At 41.0% G+C, this 21,209-nt stretch overlaps 1 protein-coding gene across 2 annotated transcripts in view; it reads left to right on the top strand.

The window, feature by feature from the left end:
* SLAIN2 (SLAIN motif family member 2) overlaps nt 1-21,209 on the top strand; it is a 72,426-nt gene that overhangs the window by 11,175 nt on the left and 40,042 nt on the right. For both annotated transcript variants that reach the window (XM_081097657.1, XM_081097656.1), the window contains exons 2-3: nt 12,258-12,406; nt 20,765-20,929. In XM_081097657.1, coding sequence (XP_080953783.1) covers nt 12,258-12,406; nt 20,765-20,929 — 314 coding nt within the window. The remainder of the gene's footprint in view (nt 1-12,257; nt 12,407-20,764; nt 20,930-21,209) is intronic.

The following is a 21,209-nucleotide window of genomic DNA, read 5'->3' as shown; positions in this document are numbered from 1 at the left end:
AAAGACTTAAATGTTAGGCTTTAAACCATAAAAATCCTAGAAGAAAACATAGGCAGTAAAATCTCAGACATTCCTCATAGTAATATTTTTTCTGATATATCTACTCAGGCTAGGGAAGCAAAAGAAAAAATAAACAAATGAGACTATATCAAGCTAAAAAGTTTGCACAGTAAAGGAAGCTATCAACAAAATAACCCACTGAATGGGAGAATATATTTGCCAATAATACATCTGATAAGGGGTTAACTCCTTGCTGGAGTTATTTTTTTTTTAATTATGTTTTAATTGATCTAAGAGAGGAAGGGAGAGGGAGAGAGAGATAGAAACATCAGTGAGAGAGAATCATTGATTGGCTGCCTCCCCCACACCCCACACTGGGTATTGAGCTCACAACCTGGGCATGTGCGCTGACCAGGAATCGAACCGTGACATCCTGGTTCATAGGTTGATGCTCAACCACAGAGCCACGCCAGCTGGGCTGGAGTTACTTTTTTTAGCTGTAGTCATTTTTTGTGTGTGTGGATTCCTTAGGATTTTTTATATAAAAGAACAAGTCATCTGCTAATAGAGATAACTTTACTTCTTTTCCAATCTGCATGCATTTTATTTTATCTGCTTGCTGAATTGCCCTAGCTAGAATATCCAGTGTAATGTTGGGTACAAGTGGTGAGGGTGGAATCCTTCAATGTGATTTTATTGCTCTTTTATTTTTAACAATTGTAATTGTTTACTGCGTTAACATATGACAGATACTATGCTAAGCACCTTATATATAGTACTTTCCTAATAACCCAGTATGTTCAAACTATTATTACCACTACCCCTTTTTTTGTTTTGTTTTGTTTTTTTATTTTAGAAAAGCAAACAAGAATGTATTGACCGCAGCAAAAATATACTTAGGAGAGTGAAACAAGAAAGGGCATAAAAGAAGCAACAGGAGAGCCTAGGCTGGTCTGCCTTAGCTCACTGGGAAGTCAGAGAAAAGGGGGAGACAGGTTCAGGGGATTAGCCCAGGATGAATTGCTGCTACCCATTGTTCCCCTGGTTGCAAGTCTCATGGGGTCCCTTAGAGGTTAGGGGATACATGCAGTAGGGGGTGGGGGGGAGGGGATGACACAGGCATATTCCCTGGAGGGAGAGTATGCTGGGACTGAGCTGCTGCTGCCCATTACTCCTTTTAAACCCCCATTTTAAAGATAAGAAAATTAAAGCTTAGATTAAATAATTTGCTGTAGTCATTCAAGCACATGGCTGAGCTAGGATTTATGTTTAAAAGTTTTCAATCTTTACCTAATTTTCATGGTGTTATTTTTTATGTTAGTCTTAATAGATTTATACTCATTCACCTGTGGCTATTATATGCCCTCCCCCATCACCGCCATCAGTTCTGTCTTTTGGTCATTTGTCTTTAACAGCCTGAGGCCTATGAACATTTTTATTAATTTCTTTACCTAATGACCCCTTTATGTATTCATCATTCTTTTTTAAAAATTTTATTGTTTTGTTTTGTTTTACATATGTAATACAAAGTATTACATATGTCTCCCCCCCCCCCATTTACCTCTCCCCACCTGCTCCCGCCCCCCAGCACATGCCCTCACCCTCCTACTGTCTATGTCCATTAGTAGGCTTACATGCGTACATACAAGTCATTTGGTTAATCTCTTACCTTCCCCACCCTCCCCTGCCTTCCCTCTGAGGTTTGACAGTCTGTTTAATGCTTCTATGTCTCTGGATCTATTTTTGTTCATCAGTTTATGTTGTTCATTATTGTACTCATCATTCTTGTTCTAACCTGGCCTTTGGAGCTCCTGGAAGTCCAATAACATAGGAGCTAAGAGTCTTGACTCTGGAACTAGATAGCCTGAGTTGGAATTCCTGCTTCCACCCTTGTTAGGTGTATGACCTTGGGTAAACCACTTAATCTCTGTACTTGAACCTCTGTTATCTCTGAAATATTGAAATGGGATATTTTCAGAGATTTCCTTGTGTTCTTACACAAAACCAGATGGTATAGCCTACTGTAGGCCTAGGCTAAATGGTATATAGCCTGTGGGCCTGGGGGGAGGAAAATAATTTTTCCTCTACCTTTCTGGATTCTTGGCTAACACATCCCTGTAATAAAAGACAGATTAACAGCAGGAAAGCAAACAAAAGTTTAATAACATGTGTACCTGTTGTACACATGGGAGTGACCTAGGAAAACCGAGTAACTTAAGCCACCACCTTTGAGTACCATCTTTAGCTCAAAACAAAAGAAGTTGGGGGTGAGTCAGTTATTGGAGGTTATCAGGAAAAGCACAGTAAACCAGAGGAAGGTAGTTAGGCATGATTAAGTCATTGCCATCTGCATTGGTAAGAGTTTCTAGAGATAAGGTCATCCCCCTCTTCCTAGTACACTAAGGGAGATACCCTGACAAATGGAGATTTACTGTACAAATGTAAATGTCTTTTACAAAGAGTAACTGCTACTTCTTTTTCAGAGCTTCTCTCATTTCTGCTATTTCTTAAAATCAAACAGCCTGAAATAATTCTTATGTCAGAGACATATTTGAGAATGACAAATTCTGTTCATCTACAGCTCCTACATTACAGCTTGTTATTTTTACGGAATACTAGGGAGTTGTAACACAGTAGTAAGTATTTGTGTAATGTCGTGCCCTAAGACATAGCAATTTCAACAGCATCACTAGGCCATAGGAATTTTTCAGCCCCATTATAATCTTATGGGACCATCCTCTTATATGTAATCCTCATTGTTTTGTAGCACAAGACTGTAGAGATCACTAGAGGCCTGATGCATGAAACTTGTGCAAGAGTAGGCCTTCCTTCCCCCGGCTGCTGGCACCAGCCTCCCTCTGGCACCCAGGACCCGGGCTTCCCTAGCAGCCCTGGCTTTGTCCGGAAGGTGGTCTGAAAGAACGTCTGGTCTAATTAGCATATTATGCTTTTATTATTATAGATTACTAGAGGCCCAGTGCACAAAAATTTGTGCACTTGGGGGGGAGGGGGCCCCCTCAGCCCGGCCTGTGCCCTCTCGCAGTCTGGGACCCCTCGGGAGATAACGCCCTGCTGGCTTAGGCCTGCTCCTGGGTGGCAGAGGGCAGGCCCAGTCCCTAGGTGCAGCCCCTGGTTGGGCTCAGAGCAGGGCTGATTGGGGAGTTGGGGCGCCGCCCCCTGTCATGCACAGAGCAGGGTGATCGGGAGGTTGCGATGCCACCCTGTCACGCTCAGGGTAGGGCCGATTGGGGGGTTGGGGCACCGTCCCCTGTCACACTCAAGGCAGGGTCAATGGGGAGGTTGCGGCGCCACCCCCTGTCACGCGCAGAGCAGGGCCAATCAGGGGGTTGGGGCGCTGCCCCCTGTCACACACAGAGCAGGGCCGATCAGGGGGTTGGGGCGCCACCCTCTATCACCCACAGAGCAGGGCCGATCAGGGGGTTGGGGCGCCACCACTCTCACACTCAGGGCAGGGCCGATGGGGAGGTTATGGCTCTACCCCATCACACACAGAGCAGGGTCGATCAGGGGGTTGGGGAGCTCCCCCCTATCAGGCACAGAGCAGGGCTGATCAGGGGGTTGGGGCGCCTTCTTCTGTCACGAACAGAGCAGGGTGGATAGGGAGGTTGTGGCCTCGCCCCCTGTCACACATAGAGCTGCAGGGCAATCAGGGGGTTTGGGTGCTGCCCCCTGTCACGCTGATCCCGGTGCCAGGAGGCCTCGCGGTTCCGCTGATTCCGGTGCTGAGAGGCATATTACCCTTTTACTATATAGGGTAGAGGCCTGGTGCACAGATGGGTTCCATCTGGTTTGCCCTGTAGGGTGTCCTGGATCAGGGTGGGGGTTCCCACTGGGGTGCCTGGCCAGCCTGGGTGAGGGGATGATGGCTGTTTGCAGCTGGTCACACCCCCTTCAGGGTGGGGGTCCCCACTGGGGTGCCTGGCCAGCCTGGGTGAGGGGATGATAGCTGTTTGCAGCTGGTCACACACCCTTCAGGGTGGGGGTCCCCACTGGGGTGCCTGGCCAGTCTGGGTGAGGGGCTGAGGGCTGTTTTCAGGCTGGGAGTGACTGAAGCTCCCAACTGCTCCTTTTTTTCTTTCTTTTTTTTTTATTCTGGGCCAGCTTTAGCTTTGAGGCTTGGCTCCAGCTCTTAGGCCTCCGCTGCTGAAAGTAGGTTTCTGGCCTTTGATTACAATGTTGCAAATCTGCTGGCTGAAGCCTGGGACTAAAGCAGGTTTCTGGGGTTTTGTTTAGCTTCTATATTTGTTACATAGTTGCTTAGAGTTGCAGCTTAGAGGCCTGCAGCGGCAGGCGGGGAACATTGGAGTCCTCCGTCACTTAAGCAAGCAAGCCTCATGTTAGTTTCAAGCTGCCTGGCTGCCGGCTGCCATCTTGGCTGGCAGTTAATTTGCATATTGCCCTGATTAGCCAATGGGAAGGGTAGCGGTTGTACGCCAATTACCATGTTTCTCTCTTTTTTTTATATATATATTTTTATTGATTTTTTGCAGAGAGGAAGGGAGAAAGAGAGTTAGAAACATCGATGAGAGAGAAACATCAATCAGCTGCCTCCTGCACATCTCCCACTGGAAATGTGCCCGCAACCAAGGTACATGCCCTTGACCAGAATAGAATCTAGGACCTTTCAGTCCGCAGGCCAACGCTCTATCCACTGAGCCAAACCAGTTTCGGCACCATGTTTCTCTTTTATTAGATAGGATTGTAGGCCAGTGATGGCGAACCTTTGGAGCTCGGCGTGTCAGCATTTTGGAAAACTCTAACTTAACTCTATGGTGTCACATATAGAAATTTTTTGATATTTGCAACCAAAGACTTATATTTTTGATATTTATTTTATATATTTAAATGCCATTTAACAAAGAAAAATCAACCAAAAAAATGAGATGACACGCGTGTCATAGGTTCGCCATCTCTGTTGTAGGCCATACCACCATAGAGAATTAAGTGTCATATATATATATATATATATATATATATATATATATATATATATAGTATTTAGAACCATTCTTGGCACAAATTAAATGTATAAGTGTTAGTTTTCATCATTGTCATCATCATATTCACTGTTTTATTATTTTACTTCCAGTCTCCCTTATCTTTCCATTGAACTTAAAACGTTTTATTTTGGAAAATTTCAAAAAAGCAAAAGTAGAGTGGTAGTAAAATGAACCTCCATTTAACTTTTTACTCATCTTTAACACTTAACCAACTCATGCCATTCTTGTTTCATCTGTTCCATTCAAACCTCAACCACCTGGGATATTTTGAAGCCAATTCCATCCCAAACATCATACCATTTAATGACTAAATATTGTAGTAGAAGATAAGGGCTTTTTAAAAATATTCACAATACCAGTTTCACACACCCCGATTAAAAATAATTCTTTAATATAAATATGCTCTGAATATTTTTAGGTTAAGTTTATATGGATTTGAATGTGAGAATTGATACTTAAGATTTAGTATCTTAGTAGGAGAAACCAAGATGGCGGCATAGGTAAACACCTTTACTTGCTGCCTCTCACAACCACATCAAAATTACAACTAAAAGGCAGAACAACGACCACCCAGAACTGTGGGAAAGCTGGCTGAGTGGAAGTTACACAGTTAGAGAGGTGAAGAAAGCACATTGAGACTGGTAAGAGGTGCGGAGGCACGAAAAGTGGATGTGCTGCTCTTTTTGATCAGGAGGGAGATACAAGCTCCCGCTTGTTCTGAACTCCAGTTCCAGGCAAGACTCTGGGGGACCCAGACACATACAGGGAGAAACTGGACTGTCTGGCATCGGGACAGGAACACGAGGGTGGCCTTCTCGCAGAGGTGCTCACAATGATCATTGTTCCTGCACAGGGGGTGTGGGATGCGGAGACCCAGGGACATCTCCGGTGCAGGGCTGACGGCAGCCATTGCTGTTTGCTCCGTCCTGGTGATTCCCAGAGACCCCGCCGCACCCAATTTACAACCCCACCGAAGCTGTGCGTGTGGGCTGTTGCATATGAATGGCCTGTCCTTTCTCCACCTAAAACCTGTCAAACTGCAGGTGGGTCAGAGAACCCCAGAGCTTCCAAAAGAAGGCCCAAGGCCCGGCGGCAGCAGCCTGCCTTACTTCATAGCTGGGCCTTATCTGGGCACCTCCAAACCCCATACAAAGAGAAGGAATCTACAGATGTCTCTGTAGCTCCTGCTGGGCGGCCCCAGACAGTGGCTGACCTTGCACCTCCTTGGAGATCCAAGAGCCAGTGTACCCAGTGGTCAGTGAGACCATACTGGATTATAACTCTTAACATCCATAAGAGACACACTCAAGGAGCAGACTCAGTGAACACCAAAGCCCCACTGAAGCAAGTCCTGCCCCATAAGGGTGTCTCCTGCACAACAGATCTTCCAGTGTAGACACAGCTGGTCATCACAGCCAATTGGCCTGCAGCTCAATTCTTCCCAGTGATACCAACAGCAACCAAGGGTTAACTACAACAAGACACTGCAAACAGCCCACAAATGGGGTGCTTCAAGAGAGTCCATCTAGATGACTGGGGAGGCTGAGCCACTGGGCCCTATAGGACACCTACCACACAAGGCCACTCTGTCAACTCAAGGAAACTTAGCAGCTACCCAGTACATAGAAACAAACACAGGGAAGCAGCCAAAATGCAGAGACAAAGCAACAAGTTACAAATGAAAGAAATGGATGAAAGCAAAATACTAGATATAGAGTTCAAAACCACGATTATAAAGTTACTCAAGAATCTTCTAGAAACCTCCAAGAAGTTTAGTGAGACCCTCTAGGATATGGAAAAGGACCAATCAGAAATTAAGCATACATTGACTGAAATAAAGAATAATATACAGAGATCCAACAGCAGACTAGAGGGTCCCAAGAATCAAGTCAAAGATTTGAAATATGAATAAGTAAAAAACACCCAACAAGAAAAGAAAAAAGAATCCAAAAATATGAAGATAGTGTAAGGAACCTCTGGGACAACTTCAAGCGTACCAACATCTGAATTATGGGAGTGCCAAAAGAAGAGAGAGAGCAAGATATTGAAAACCTATTTGAAGTAATAATGACAGAAAACTTCCCCTACCTGGTGAAAGAAATAGACTTACAAGCCCAGGAAGCGAAGAGAACCCCAAACAAGAGGAATCCAAAGAGGACCACACCAAGACACATCATAATTAAAATGCCAAGAGCAAAAGACAAAGAGAGAATCTTAAAAGCAGCAAGAGAAAAACAGTTACGTACAAGGGAGTACCCATACGACTGTCAACTGATTTCTCAATAGAAACTATGCAGGCCAGAAGGGAGTGGCAAGAAATATTCAAAGTGATAAATAGCAAGAACCTACAACCAAGATTACCCAGCAAAGCTATCACTTAGAAATGAAGGTCAGATAAAGAGCTTCACAGATAAGAAAAAGCTCAAGGAGTTCATCACCACCAAACCAGTATTATAGGAAATGCTGTAGGGTATTCTCTAAGAAGAGGAAGAAGAAGAAAAGGTAAAGATAAAAAATTATGAACAACAAAGTGGCAACAAATATATATCAACAAGTGAACCTAAAAATCAAATGAATAAAAAACTTGATGAACAGAACAGATTGGTGAATGTAATAGAATCAGAGGAATGGAAAGTGAGCAGACTGACAATTCTTGGGGGGAAGGGATTATGGGGGATATGCGGGAAGAGATTGGACAAAGAGCTTACACCTATGGATAAGGTCAGTTGGGGGAGAAGGCCTGGAGTTGGGTAGGAACCAGGTGGAGGGGAGCTATGGAGGAGAAAAAGAGGAACATCTATAATCTGAACAATAAAGATTTTTAAAAAAGATGTAGTATCTTTAGTACGGATGGAAGGGTATTTCTTGCTGTTCTGTCAGAACCAAAAAGCATAGGAAAAGTTGCATTTGAGTAGGGTAAAGCGAAAGCCAATGAAGATACTTAAGTGAAGTTTGTTGGGGAACAAGTGAAAAATAAAGTTGAATCATTGTATTTGGAGACCATACTGTGGATAGATGGCCTGTGAAATCTAGGAGGAGATTTTGTTGTTGTTGTTGTTAATCCTCACCCAAGGATATTGTTCCATTGATTTTTAGGGAGAAAGAGACAGACTGAGAAACATCAGTGTGAGAGAAATAGATTGGTTGTTTCCTGCACAAGCCCTGACCAGGGCCCAGGCGAGGGAGGAGCCTGCAGCCAATGTATGTGCCCTTGACCGGAATTGAACCCTGGGCCCCTTTGTTTCCCTGGCTGACACTCTATCCACTGAGCCAAACTGGCTAGGGCTAGGAGGAGATTTTTTGAGTGTTCAATATTCTTAAGTGTTTCAATATTCTTTTTTTAATTTTGACAGAGAGAGAGAGAAACATCGATAGGTTGCTTTCCATGTGCGTCCCAACTGGGAACCAAACCTGCAGCCTTTTAGTGTATGGGACGAAGCTTCAACCTAACTGAGCCACATGACAAGGGTGAGTGTTGCAGTATCTTCACAAAACGCTCTTTTGGAAAGATTAGTATGCAGTAGTATACAGGTGGGAACAGAAGGCACAGTTACCTTTATGGGCTAGAAAACTGAGCTACTGAGCTTTACCACCTTCTTGTGCCCTGAAGCATGTGATAAAACTGGAATCCAAACCTAAGTATTGAGTCCATAGTGGTACTCTTTACTTTTCATTCCAACATCTTATAATTGACTCCATGAAAACCATCAAATCAAGATAAGTGATTAAGGATCAGATTTGTTTAGTTCCTCTTATAAAACATTTACATTTAAAAAATATTATTTTGGCCCTAGCTGGTTTGGCTCAGTGGATAGAGCGTCGGCCTTTGGACTGAAGGGTCCCCGGTTTGATTCCAGTTGCAGGCTCCATCCCCAGTAGGGGGCGTGCAGGAGGCAGCTGATCAGTGATTCTCCATCATTGATGTTTCTATCTCTCCCTCTCCCTTCCTCTCTCTGAAATAAATAAAAAACGTATTAATAAAATATTATTTTGATCTTACTAACTTTCTTATACAAGAATATAGACATTTGGGGCCAGATAATTCTTTGCTGTGGGGGCTGTCCTATCCATGGTTGGATGTCTAGCAGCATCCCTGGCCAAACAACAATGTCTCCACACATTGCTAGATGCTCCCTGGGACAAAATCACCCAAGTATGTCTTTAAAGAATAGAATATGGTGTCAAATGTAACCAGAAATAATTAGTGCTCTATTGCAGGAGTAAGAATTCTAGTAACTTTGCTCTATATACAGTTATAAGTCATAAAATAGTAAGGTTCTGAAAATGAGGAAAAACTAAAGTGGTTATGTAATTTATTGCAGTAACTTGGACACTATTTAAGAGTCAAAGTGCTAGAATGTCAAAACAACAGGCTTAAATTAGGACTTTCTGGGCAAGCTGGGATGAATGGTTACGCTAGGAGTATTCAAACACTTACTGAAATCTATAAGTAGAGCACTATGTTAACATGATAAGTAGTCAGAACTGTGGCATTTGGAAAGCCTGGTGAAAAAGGTAAGACTTGAATTGATCTTGAAGTAAGACTTAGGATTTTCTGTTCAAAACTCAGGGACTGGAACGACTTGGTCTTGCTAAAGGAGGATCATGTTACGTGCTACAACCCAGCTCATGTGTCTTCTGGCAGGTTTAAAGTACTTTGAAACCACAACCAAAGGTTCTCTGACTGAAGAATAATTTTGTGCCAATACTATATAGGCCCAAACCCTCTGACTTTACTTGAGATAGTGACAGGCACTGAAATCCAGAGGTTAGAGTGGTAGAAGATAGTTGGCATGTCCCGGGGATTATTGAATCGGTCTCCTCTTTTCATCACTCTAGGAATGGAACAGTTGCCACATTAACTTTTAACTGTAAATGGAAGGAAGGAGCATTCTCTATTGCTAGTTAGGGGAGTAAATGTAGGAATAGTGGGGGGAAATTATACATGTAGGATCAGCAGAACTTATTTTCAGATTTTTGGTGAGAGTAGGACATAAAAAAGATGGAGAAATTCAAAATTACTCTTAAGTTTTTAGCTTTTCTAACAAAGAATTACAGTGCCATTGACAAAAACAGGAAAACTATAATTCATGGGTATAGGGATAAAGATGGTGATGTTTTGGTTTGATTTTAAATGATCAATGTTTCATTTATTTAGTTTACAGTAGTTTCTGTATTTTTAAATAAGCTACAAGCACCTTGCAACTTTTTTATAAACAGCTTTATTAAGATATAATTTATATACTATAAAATTCACTGGTACCCGTGTAATTTATGTACTATAAAAATCATTGTGTAATTCAATGTTTTAGTATATTTACAGTCATGACACTTAGCACAATTATCACTACCATGTAATTTTTGAACATTTGTATCACCCAGGAAGAAACCTTATCCCCATTCCTATCTTCAGCCATAGGCAACAACTAATCTACTTCCTGCTCCATGTTCTTTTATAGATATTTCTTATAAATGGATCATACAATATGTGTTCTTTTGTGTCTGGCTTCTTTCACCGAGTGTGTTTTCTGAGGCTCACTAATGTTGCTTGCACTTTTTAAAATGAGTTTTATAGCTAACTAGAGGCTCAGTGCACAAATTCATGCACCAGTGGGGTCCCTTGGCCTGGCCTGTTTGATCAGGCCAAAACTCGCTCTCCGACATCCCCCAAGGGATCCCGGATTGCAAGAGGGCGCAGGCCAGGCCAAGGGACCCTACTAGTGTACGATTGGGGCTGGGGAGAGATGCAAGAGGTTGGCCAGCCAGGAAGGGACCGTGAGAGGGCTCTAGGGTGTGTCCAGCCCGTCTTGCTCAGTACCGGTCAGCCGGACCCCGTCAGCAAGCTAACCTACCAGTTGGAGTGTCTACTCCGTGGTGGTCAGTGCACGTCATAGCGAGTGGTTGAGCAGCCTTAGCATATCATTAGCATATTACGCTTTGATTGGTTGAATGGACAACTAGACACTTAGCATATTAGGCTTTTATCATATAGGATAGTAGAGGAATATACTAAGTACACATGAGTCATGAGGATAAATTGTGTGAAACCAGTAGTGCAGGGGAAAATTATATATTGAAAGAGTGGTGGTAATATCACAAAGTGGGTTTATGAATGTGTGTCATCTATAGACTTTGCTTGCTAAATACTTGGTAACATAGAATATCAGTATATGATAATTATCGCAATGAAAGCTGGGATGCTGAGGTAGGTATTTGTTATGAGATATTTGCAGTATTTAAGTTGGAAATAGAATGAATCCCATTGGTTTAATTTTGAGTTATTTCATAAATCGGGATTCTATCTCATTATTTTTGTCCAAATAAATATGAATTATGGACTAGAGAAATCATCATTTACCCTGTTAGTCTTGGTGATCTAGATCAGATATGAGTGACCTAAGTTATAGATAGGGAAGAAGATCGAAGGGATGGAAAATGTACATAATGCCATTAGAAAGTATTTTGTCAATTCTGGTACTATAGGGATATATTTAAAGTGTCAATTTAAAACCACTTTGGTTAGAATTCAAGTAACTTCATGTTTTTCATACGGATTCACATGTGAAATAACATCTTGACATAATAGGGACTAATCTGAGAAAAAATTACGAAGTAGGAAATTTCAGTGTACCCCACCCCTCTGTTCTGCTCTTTTTCTTTTTTCGAACCTTACCCAGGAGCTTATAAAATACCACCCCTTCTTTCCTTCGATTGACGTAATTTTATAAATTAATTCATATTAAGTTATTAAGGACTTAAGTGTTGCTTTTCTCTGACACATTATTGTTTGAAAAGAGAGAGGGCTACAGAGTGGGTGCTGCTTAACTAAATGGAATGAATTACTTATGGTAGGTTTTTGTGTGGTTTGTGGTCAGAAGGGAACTGGGAAGTAGAAAGGCATCGGGACTCTAGTGTACTAATGAAAATAGAATAAATTATTTTAAAGATAGGTGTTTCCTCATAGTTTTTATAAAGAGAGTAAAAGAAAAATAAGACATTTTTGGATTAGACAGTTGGCCTCCTTTGGGTTCATTTCGTAGTTGAGATTTGGGTTTATATTGATGGTTATAGTGTCATTTCTTCCTGTGCACAAAGTAAAATGTGGGTGATTTTAAACATACTCCATTATTTTTACTCCCCTCCTCCATGTAAACCTATCTAAAAGGATCCCTATCTTTTAACCTTGTGCTTAATAATGAATGTTACCCTTTTGTTTTTGTTTTATTTTTCTTCTAGGCTGTATTCATCACCAAAGAAAAAACTTACACCAATGCAGAAATCGGTTAGCCCATTGGTTTGGTGCAGGCAAGTTTTGGATTACCCAAGTCCTGATGTTGAATGTGCTAAAAAATCTCTTATCCACAAACTTGATCAAACCATGTCAGGTATGCCTATAATTTCACTTGTAAATTCATCTCTTTGCTTTCTTTAATAACAAACAAACAAAGAAAAAAAACACCAAATATATGTTGCAGTTTGTTTTGAAGAAGGCAATTCTTTGCCTGGTAATGTTTTTCAAATCTCATTGTGCATGTCATCATGAGTTTTTGCTATATGCACATAACATTGTTCTATTTTTTATTTTACTCTTTTTTCAATCTCATTTTTATTTAGCTTCATTCTAAAGAAAATATTCAAGAAATATTGGATTTTATGTTATGTGGTTTTTTTTTCTAATACAAATGAAAACAAATAACTACTTTTAAAATGTTTGTCTATCTCACCACCTTGTGGAAATTCTGATGGGATAGAAAGATACAAGTTAAGACCTTGTTCTCACTCTAGCACTTAGTTACTGTGTGACTGTGCATTACTTAATCAGTTTTCTCATAAGAATAGAGAACCCTGTAAAGTTGTTTTAAGGATTAAATATAATGTTTATGAAAGAGCCTAGCATGTTTTTCTGATTCACAGTGCTTAGTAAATGTATTCATTTCCTTTCCTTGTTATGTTTTTCTTTTAACTTGTCATTTAAAGTTTAAATTGCTTTTATGCTCTTTTGTTTATGTCATTAACAAAGCTGGCAAAATGTAACTGTGACTGTGGCATTTAGTGTATGTAGCATGCCAGTGTGGGTAGAAATATAGGAAAAATATTACTGACTCTTTCTTGGAATTTCTCTCAGTCTCTTAAGAATGTTACTGTTCTCTGGAATACTCTCACAGGAAAGGATTGATGTGTGAGTACTAATCCAAAGTAGGTTTTTGAGTTCTTTGGTTTATAATTTACTTGGCAGTGATTTATTTAAATTTGCTTATTTTGGTTTTATTATCAAAATAATGAGTTCTCGCCAAAACCAGTTTGGCTCAGTGGATAGAGCGTTGGCCTGCGGACTGAGGGGTCCCAGGTTCGATTCCGGTCAGGGGCATGTACCTGGGTTGCGGGCACGTCCCCAGTGGGAGATGTGCAGGAGGCAGCCGATCGATGTTTCTCTCTCATCGATGTTTCTAACTCTCTATCTCTCTCCCTTCCTCTCTGTAGAAAATCAATAAAATATATTTAAAAAAAAATAATGAGTTCTCTTAAACTGTAAACTGAAAATGGTCAGGGGAGACAAAGAGGAGACTAAACAGTTAAATGGGCATATAGTAAAAATGCAGTAGGTTGGTTATAAGGAGTTTGGTTATTATATGAAAACTAGTGGCCCGGTGCACAAAATTTGTGCATGGGGTTGGGGTTCCCTCAGCCCAGCCTGCACCCTCTCTAATTGGGGACCCCTGTGGGATTGGGGCAACCGGCAGTTGGACATCCCTCACAATCTGGGACCACTGGCTCCTAACCGCTCACCTGCCTGCCTGCCTGATAGCCCCTAACTGCCTCTGCTAGCCTGCCTGATTGCCCCTAACCCCTCTGCCTGCCTGCCTGATAGCCCCTAACTGTCTACCTGATTGCCCCTAACTGCCTCTGCCTGCCTGCCTGATCTGCCCTAACTACCCTCCCCTGCTTACCTGATCTCGCCCCCAACTACCCTCCCCTGCTGGCCTGATTGCCCCTAACTGCTTCTGCCTCAGCCCCCACCACCATGGGTTTGTCTGGAAGGAAGTCAGACATCCAGAAGATGGCCGGTCAACTCTGTCTAATTAGCATATTACCCTTTTATCAGTATAGATAGATTATTATAGAATAGGATTGCTTAAATTGGGGGGTAGCCTTTTTCTTCAGGAGGAGATGCTCTTGGCAGACAAAAATGCATAATCCCTATATCTGGACTGATAGCCAGTCATATGCACTATACTGCCAAACCAGTCATTAAAAAATTGAACTGCTTTCTTACACTTTACACCAAACAGCTGTTGCCCTTAAAACTCCTCCTCAGCCCCACCTTAGGTCTGTCTTCGCAGTTCACCCAGATTATGTTCTAATTGGTCGGTTTCTATGCCAGTCAGCGTCAAAAGCTCCGCCTCATAGGCAGCCATTGGCTCCTCACAGTTCACCCAGATTTGGTTCTGATTGGTCGGTTTCTATGCCAGTCAGTGTCTCCAGACCTATCTCCGGGGCTGATCAGCAGTCCCCGTGGAGGCCCAGAGAGAAAGAGAGGCACGGCTGCTGGCCAGACCCGGAGAGAAAGAGAGAGGCAAGGGCTGATCAACAGCTGCCACGGAGGCTACGGATCAGACCCTGCCTCTCTGTCCAGGCCTCTCTCCGGGCCTGATCCACAGCCTCCTCAGCAGTCAGTGCTGGGTCACCACAGCAATCCAGAACTGACTGCAGGACTGACTTCCGGTCGGTCGAGTCTTCAGTCGTTTTGGGCATTACGGACCCTGGGTTTTTATATATTAGGATAACATCTGTATATGATTACAGTGTTTCTGAGCCTATATTTACACTAAAGTTTTACTTTTCCTCTGTATGGAGAATCCCTTTGTAAAAAGCAATAGCCTTTACGTAGTAGTTTTTAAATGTTTTCAAGTGTTTTTAGAATTATATCCTGGAGCTTGATTTAAGTTACATTCATAAGAGATTTTTGGAAATATGTGGACAAGCTAGTATTTCACAATTTAAAAGCAGCTGGCCTGGCCGGTGTGGCTCAGTGGTTGAACATCAACCTATGAACCAGGAGGTCACAGTTTGATTCCCAGTCAGGGCATATGCCCATGTTGCAGGCTCAATCCTCAGTGTGGGGTGTCCATGAGGCAGCCAATCGGTGATTCCCTCTCATCATTGATGTTTCTATTTCTCTCTCCCTCTTCCTTCCTTTCTGAAATCAATAAAAATATATTTCTTTAAAAATTGGAAATTTTCTAATTAATTTCAGTTAGGTGCTATTATTTAGACATATATTTACTAGTAAAATACTTTTAGGAGCAATTTTCTAGTATTCTGTCTTACCTTAGAAATAATGTAAGTACATTTTACAATTTAATTAAAAATTTTCAGCATCCACCCCAGCTGGTGTGGCTTAGTGGATTGAGCATCATCCCATGCACTCAGAGATCACTGGTTCAATTCTGGGTCAGGGCACATGCCCCGGTTGCAGACTTGATCCCCAGTAGGGGGCATGCAGGAGGTAGCCTATTAATATGATGTTTGATGTTTCTATCTCTCCCCCTTCCTCTCTTTCTAAAGATCAATAAAAACATATATTTTTTACAAATTTCATCATTCAGAAGTTATATGTTAATAATCTACCATGTGCTAGATATTTTTCTTAACTCTAAGGATGTAACAATTAATAAAATAGTAGAAAAAGTCCCTTTCTGGAACTTATATTCTAATGGGGAAGCAGACAATAAATAGATAAATAAACATATAAAACAGGGGTTGGCAAACTTTTTTTGTAAAGAGCCGGATAATAAATAGTTGAGGCTTGTGGGCTATGTGGTCTCTGTTGTAATTTCTCAACTTTGCTCTATTGCAGAAGTAGCCATAGTTAGTACATAAATGAACAGGCATGGCAGTATTCTAATAAACTTTTTTTAAAAATATATTTTGTTGATTTTTTACAGAGAGGAAGGGAGAGAGATAGAGAGTTAGAAACATCGATGGGAGAGAAACATCAATCACCTGCCTCCTGCACATCTCCCACTGGGGATGTGCCCGCAACCCAGGTACATGCCCTTGACCGGAATCGAACCTGGGACCCTTCAGTCTGCAGGCCGACTCTCTATCCACTGAGCCAAACCAGTTTCGGCCCAATAAACTTTATTTACAAAAATAGGTGGTGGGCTGGATTTGACTCACAGGTTATAGTTCACCAATCTCTGGTTTAAAACATCCTAAGGAATGGGAACTATTAGCAATTGATAATTATCAATTTAGACTTAGAGGAGAAAAACCAAAGTTGTTACTCCTCAAAAATAACAGTTTGAGTGAGTGGCTTTTTGCTTTATTATAAAGGGTATTAAAGATAGTAGGAGTGTGTAAGAAAAGCTGTTGCTCTTGTACTAGATGTAATCATGTACTAGATCTGTTTAACAGTATCTATATTCTGTAGCCATATATGCACGGAGCAACAGCTAGAGCTATAAGTATAATGTATACTTGAAGGAAAAATAACTTGGCTGTTTCAAGTCAGAACCTTGTAATCATAAACCCCATTTTTCCAAGTTGGAAGGGAGCTTGTTTTTTTAAAATGGGTTTTTTTGGTAAGCCAAAGAGAACTTCTTCGCAAATCGGACTCAGCTTCTCTGCAGGGCACTACCACCTGTTCCTAAGACGATGTTCTCTGGTTTTTATAGCAGTGCATTGTCCTTTTTACCTTCTCCAACCCTTCCTGCTGTTTTATTTTCAGTCTTCTTTGAATGTTCTTCCTTCGCCCTCTTTTGTGTGTGTGTGTGTGGTAAAATTTACATAACATAAAATTTCCTATTTTAACCATTTTTAAATATATAGTTTAAGTATATTTAATGTAAGTACATTCACAATGCTATGCAACATCACTACTGCCCATCCCGAACTTTTTCATCATCCCATGCTAAAATACTGTGCCATTAAAACTTTATATTCCTCCTACTCCTATCTGGCCATCTCTTTCTTCCTTCCTTCCTTCCTTCCTTCCTTCCTTCCTTCCTTCCTTCCTTTCCTTCCTTTCCTTCCTTTCCTTCCTTTCCTTCCTTTCCTTCCTTTCCTTCCCTTCCTTCCCTTCCTTCCCTTTCCTTCATTTCCTTCCTTTCCTTCCTTCCTTCCTCTCCTAAGGATATGTTTTTCATTGTTTCTAGAGAGAGGAAGGGAGAAGGAGAGAGAAAGAGAAACATTGATCTAGAGAGAAACATTGATTGGTTGTCTTACCACGCATCCCAACCAGGATTGAACCGACAACCTCAGTGTGTGCCTTTACTGGGAATCAAAACTGTGACCCTTCAGCGCAAGGAACACTCTAACCACTTAGCAGCACTGGCCAGGGCAATGAAGCCATCTTTTTTTTTTTTTTTTAATATATTTTATTGATTTTTTACAGAGTGGAAGAGAGAGAGATAGAGAGTTAGAAACATCGATGAGAGAGAAACATCGATCAGCTGCCTCCTGCACATCCCCCACTGGGGAAGTGCCCACAACCCAGGCACATGCCCTTGACCGGAATCGAACCCGGGACCCTTCAGGCCGCAGGCCGACGCTCTATCCACTGAGCCAAACCGGTTTCGGCCTGAAGCCATCTTTTAAGTTTAGGGTACCCCAGGTCTCTTTTTTGCCCCACTTCTCTCTTTTTGGGTTATTTCATCCATTCACATGGTATTCAGTATCATCTGTATTTAAATTAATGTTATTCATTCATGCATATAGTCAATTTATACTTATTGAGAACCCCATTATTAGGATTTGGGGAAAGGGCGGAGGAAAAACTAACATTGTGTCTACATCCATGGAGTTTATCATCTAGTAGGGGAAATGTAAATACAAATAATTACTTTAAAGGGCAATCTGTAATAAAGGAACAGGAATTTTACCACAGGAAGTGATATGTAACCTGAATCTTAAAGATTCAGAAAAATTTAAGTGGGCTAAGGGGAAAGAGGATGTAGGGTGTTTCAGGTAGAGAAGGCCTATGTGGGTGTGTGGGAGGAAGCTTGGCAAACATGAACTAGAAGGAGCCAGGGTGGCCGTAGGAAGGAAGCGATGAGATAAGGCGAGAATATATGACGGAGCCAGATTCTGCAAGGCCTTATAGACCACATTAAAGATTTGGATTTGATTCTAAAAGTAATGGGAAGATATCAGAGGGTTTTATTTAAGTGTGTATGTGTGTGGGTGGGAAGATAAGGTTTACATTTTGATAGTTTTGCTTAGCTATAGTGTGGAGAGTAGACGAGAAGGCCAAAAGGGCATGTAGGATGCTCTTGAGGGCGATTGATGAGGATAGCTGGGTAAGGTGGGGGAGGGGGGGTGAAAGGGCAGTGATGCAGATGTGGAAGTAAAAAGGAATGAACCTAATATGAGGAAATGAGGGAAAAGAAAGTATCAACATTGATTTCTAGGTTTCTATTTGTGTGATAGGAGAAATGTTGTTAGCATTTTGACATAGGGGCCCCAGAAAGAGAATTCTATTTTTAGTACAAGAATTGTGAGTTAGGATGTTGGCTCTGGGGCACATTTTCCATACCCGCAGGGGAGACTGAATGGGCAGTGTATATGGAACTGGAGCTTAGAAAAGCTTAGGACTGGCCATATAAATAATGAGGAGTTTGAGGAATATAGACAATAACTAATGTCATGGGTATGAATGAAATTTCCCAGGAAAGAAAACATGGTATAGAGTGAGAAGATAAAAGGGCTGAGGATTTGAAATGCTAGTGATTAAATAAATTACCAATTAAAGAGAATGAGTTTCAAAGGAGATAGAGGAATAAAGAGATAGGAAGAAGTTAGCAGCCCCATTTCTGTTCAGGTCAGTATTTCGGAGACCATGCTACTAGTACACACTACATACTAAATATTGTAAAATGAGGTGTGTTGTCTCATATTATATATAAAACTACTCTGTTCGGCTTTCTACACTATCCAGTAACTTCAGAGTCATCATATTTTTTTTCCCCTTTTCCCAATGTTTAATGTCTATTCCTTTTGTTTTGGGAAACCTATATTGCCTTAATTCAGGCTAATCTATTCAACTCCAAAATCCCCCTCAGTTTTTCCCCCCTAAACTGATTGGATAATATAACTCTTGCTCCAAAATCACTGATGGCACTATCATTGCTGCTGATTGAGGTTCAGACTCCTGAGCATAGTGTTCCAGGCCTCCCATGACCTGGCCCCAGCTGGTTTTCCCTATTGTACCTCACCATGTGCTCTACCTTTCTAGATGATTCACTCTTAATCCCTGAACATACTGTACATTTTCAAGACACTTCTGTTCATGTTATAAACACAGACAAAAGCACATACTTTCCTCACTTTCAGTAGCGTAATATTATTATTCATCCTCTCAAGACGGTAGCAGTGCCTCCCGTTCGAAAAAGCCTTACGTAGTTTCTCACAATTGTGGTACCTTACTCCTATCTCATAAATTCCACAAACCTTTGCACATTTGTGATAATACACATTTCATTTTGTCTTGAAATAATTGTTTTTTCTGGCTGAACTGCTTGGCCTTTTGAGAGAAAAGCACCATGTCACATTTGTCTCTACAGTGGGGCCTTGACTTACGAGTTTAATTCGTTCCAAGACCGAGCTCGTTAAGGAGCTCACTAAGGAGCTCGTTAACTCAAATTACTCTGTCAACTCAATGCCAAAAATCTGCCGAGAGACAGCTGGTATCTCAAAAAACTAGTTAGTCGGGACACTAGTAAGTCAAGGCCCCACTGTACACAGTGCTTTGCTGATGGTCAGAAATATTGAATAAACTGTGAATTTTAGAATAGGGTACAAGAAAGAAATACTATTTCAAGTATTAATATTTCTTGTACATAATTGCACTTGATTTCTTAGCCCTATTTTTGAACTGTTTCTATTTTATATGCGTGGCACAATATATATATATATTTTGGGGGGGGGGGCAGAAATATTCTTCTTGAGCCAGAAAATGGGAGGGAGGAGGACTTTTTTTATTTTTTATTTATTTTATTTTATTTTTTAAAATATATTTTATTGATTTTTTACAGAGAGGAAGGGAGAGAGATAGAGAGTCAGAAACATCGATGAGAGAGAAACATTGATCAGCCACCTCCTGCACATCCCCCACCGGGGATGTGCCCGCAACCCAGGTACATGCCCTTGACCGGAATCGAACCCGGGACCCTTCAGGCCGCAGGCCGACGCTCTATCCACTGAGCCAAACCGGTTTCGGCAAGAGGACTTTTTTTAAAGAGCATTCTCCCATGTTTGACCTTAACCTACTTATTATTGCTTTTTTTTTCTTCTCAAAAATCCAAACTTTGAAAGGCTTTTTAAAAACTCATTATTTCATAGTTTTTTTTAACACAAAAAGTTTGTTGTGGAAAAATGAGAAAATACAAATTGCCTTTACATTCATTTTATTTTTCAAGTCCATTTGAGGTTGATACAGTTGGAATAAACTTTCCAATTAAATAGAAGAACATTCATTTAGTGGCTAATAATTTGTTGAGGAGATATTTTTTCTATGCTATTACTTTTTGTTTGGTGTAGCTACTCCTTTCCTCGCATAACACAATTTAAGATAATGAAAATATTTTGGGATTACTAATAGGATATATTTTCTCCTATAAGAATGTTTCTGTATTGAAATTGAGATAGGTAAATGACTTATTTCATGCTAGAAAAAATTTTGTAATAAAATGTTAACTTTTTCTCAGTTATTAAATTTGATTTCCCCCTTTTCATTAATACAGCTCTCAAGAGGCAGAATTTATATAATAATCCTTTCAACTCCATGAGTTATACAAGCCCTTATAGTCCAAATGCAAGTAGCCCATACAGCAGTGGTTTCAATTCTCCATCCTCAACCCCAGTGCGACCTCCTATAGTCAAGCAGCTAATACTTCCTGGAAATTCAGGTAAGGAGAAAATGAAATGGAATGCTTAAAGAATGGGTTTTAACTTACTGTCCTAACTGAGAAAATACCTTATTCATCAGTAGTTCAAGTTATTTTATTTATGAAACTTTTAACTGATTAGAGAATATATCATTGAGGGTCTACTTGGCACCAGATACTATACAGAGGGATGCAGATGAGCCATTTTACATCCATGAAGTTTTCTTTAGCATGTACTTAAAAGTTTTTAAGTCTGGCTTCATTAAATAAGGTGCCAAGATTGATTATTTTAACCAATAGA

The sequence above is a fragment of the Myotis nattereri genome (genome assembly GCF_964212035.1).
Source record: "Myotis nattereri genome assembly, chromosome: 1".
Lineage (NCBI taxonomy): Eukaryota > Metazoa > Chordata > Mammalia > Chiroptera > Vespertilionidae > Myotis > Myotis nattereri.
This window is presented reverse-complemented; position numbering and strand designations above follow the sequence as displayed.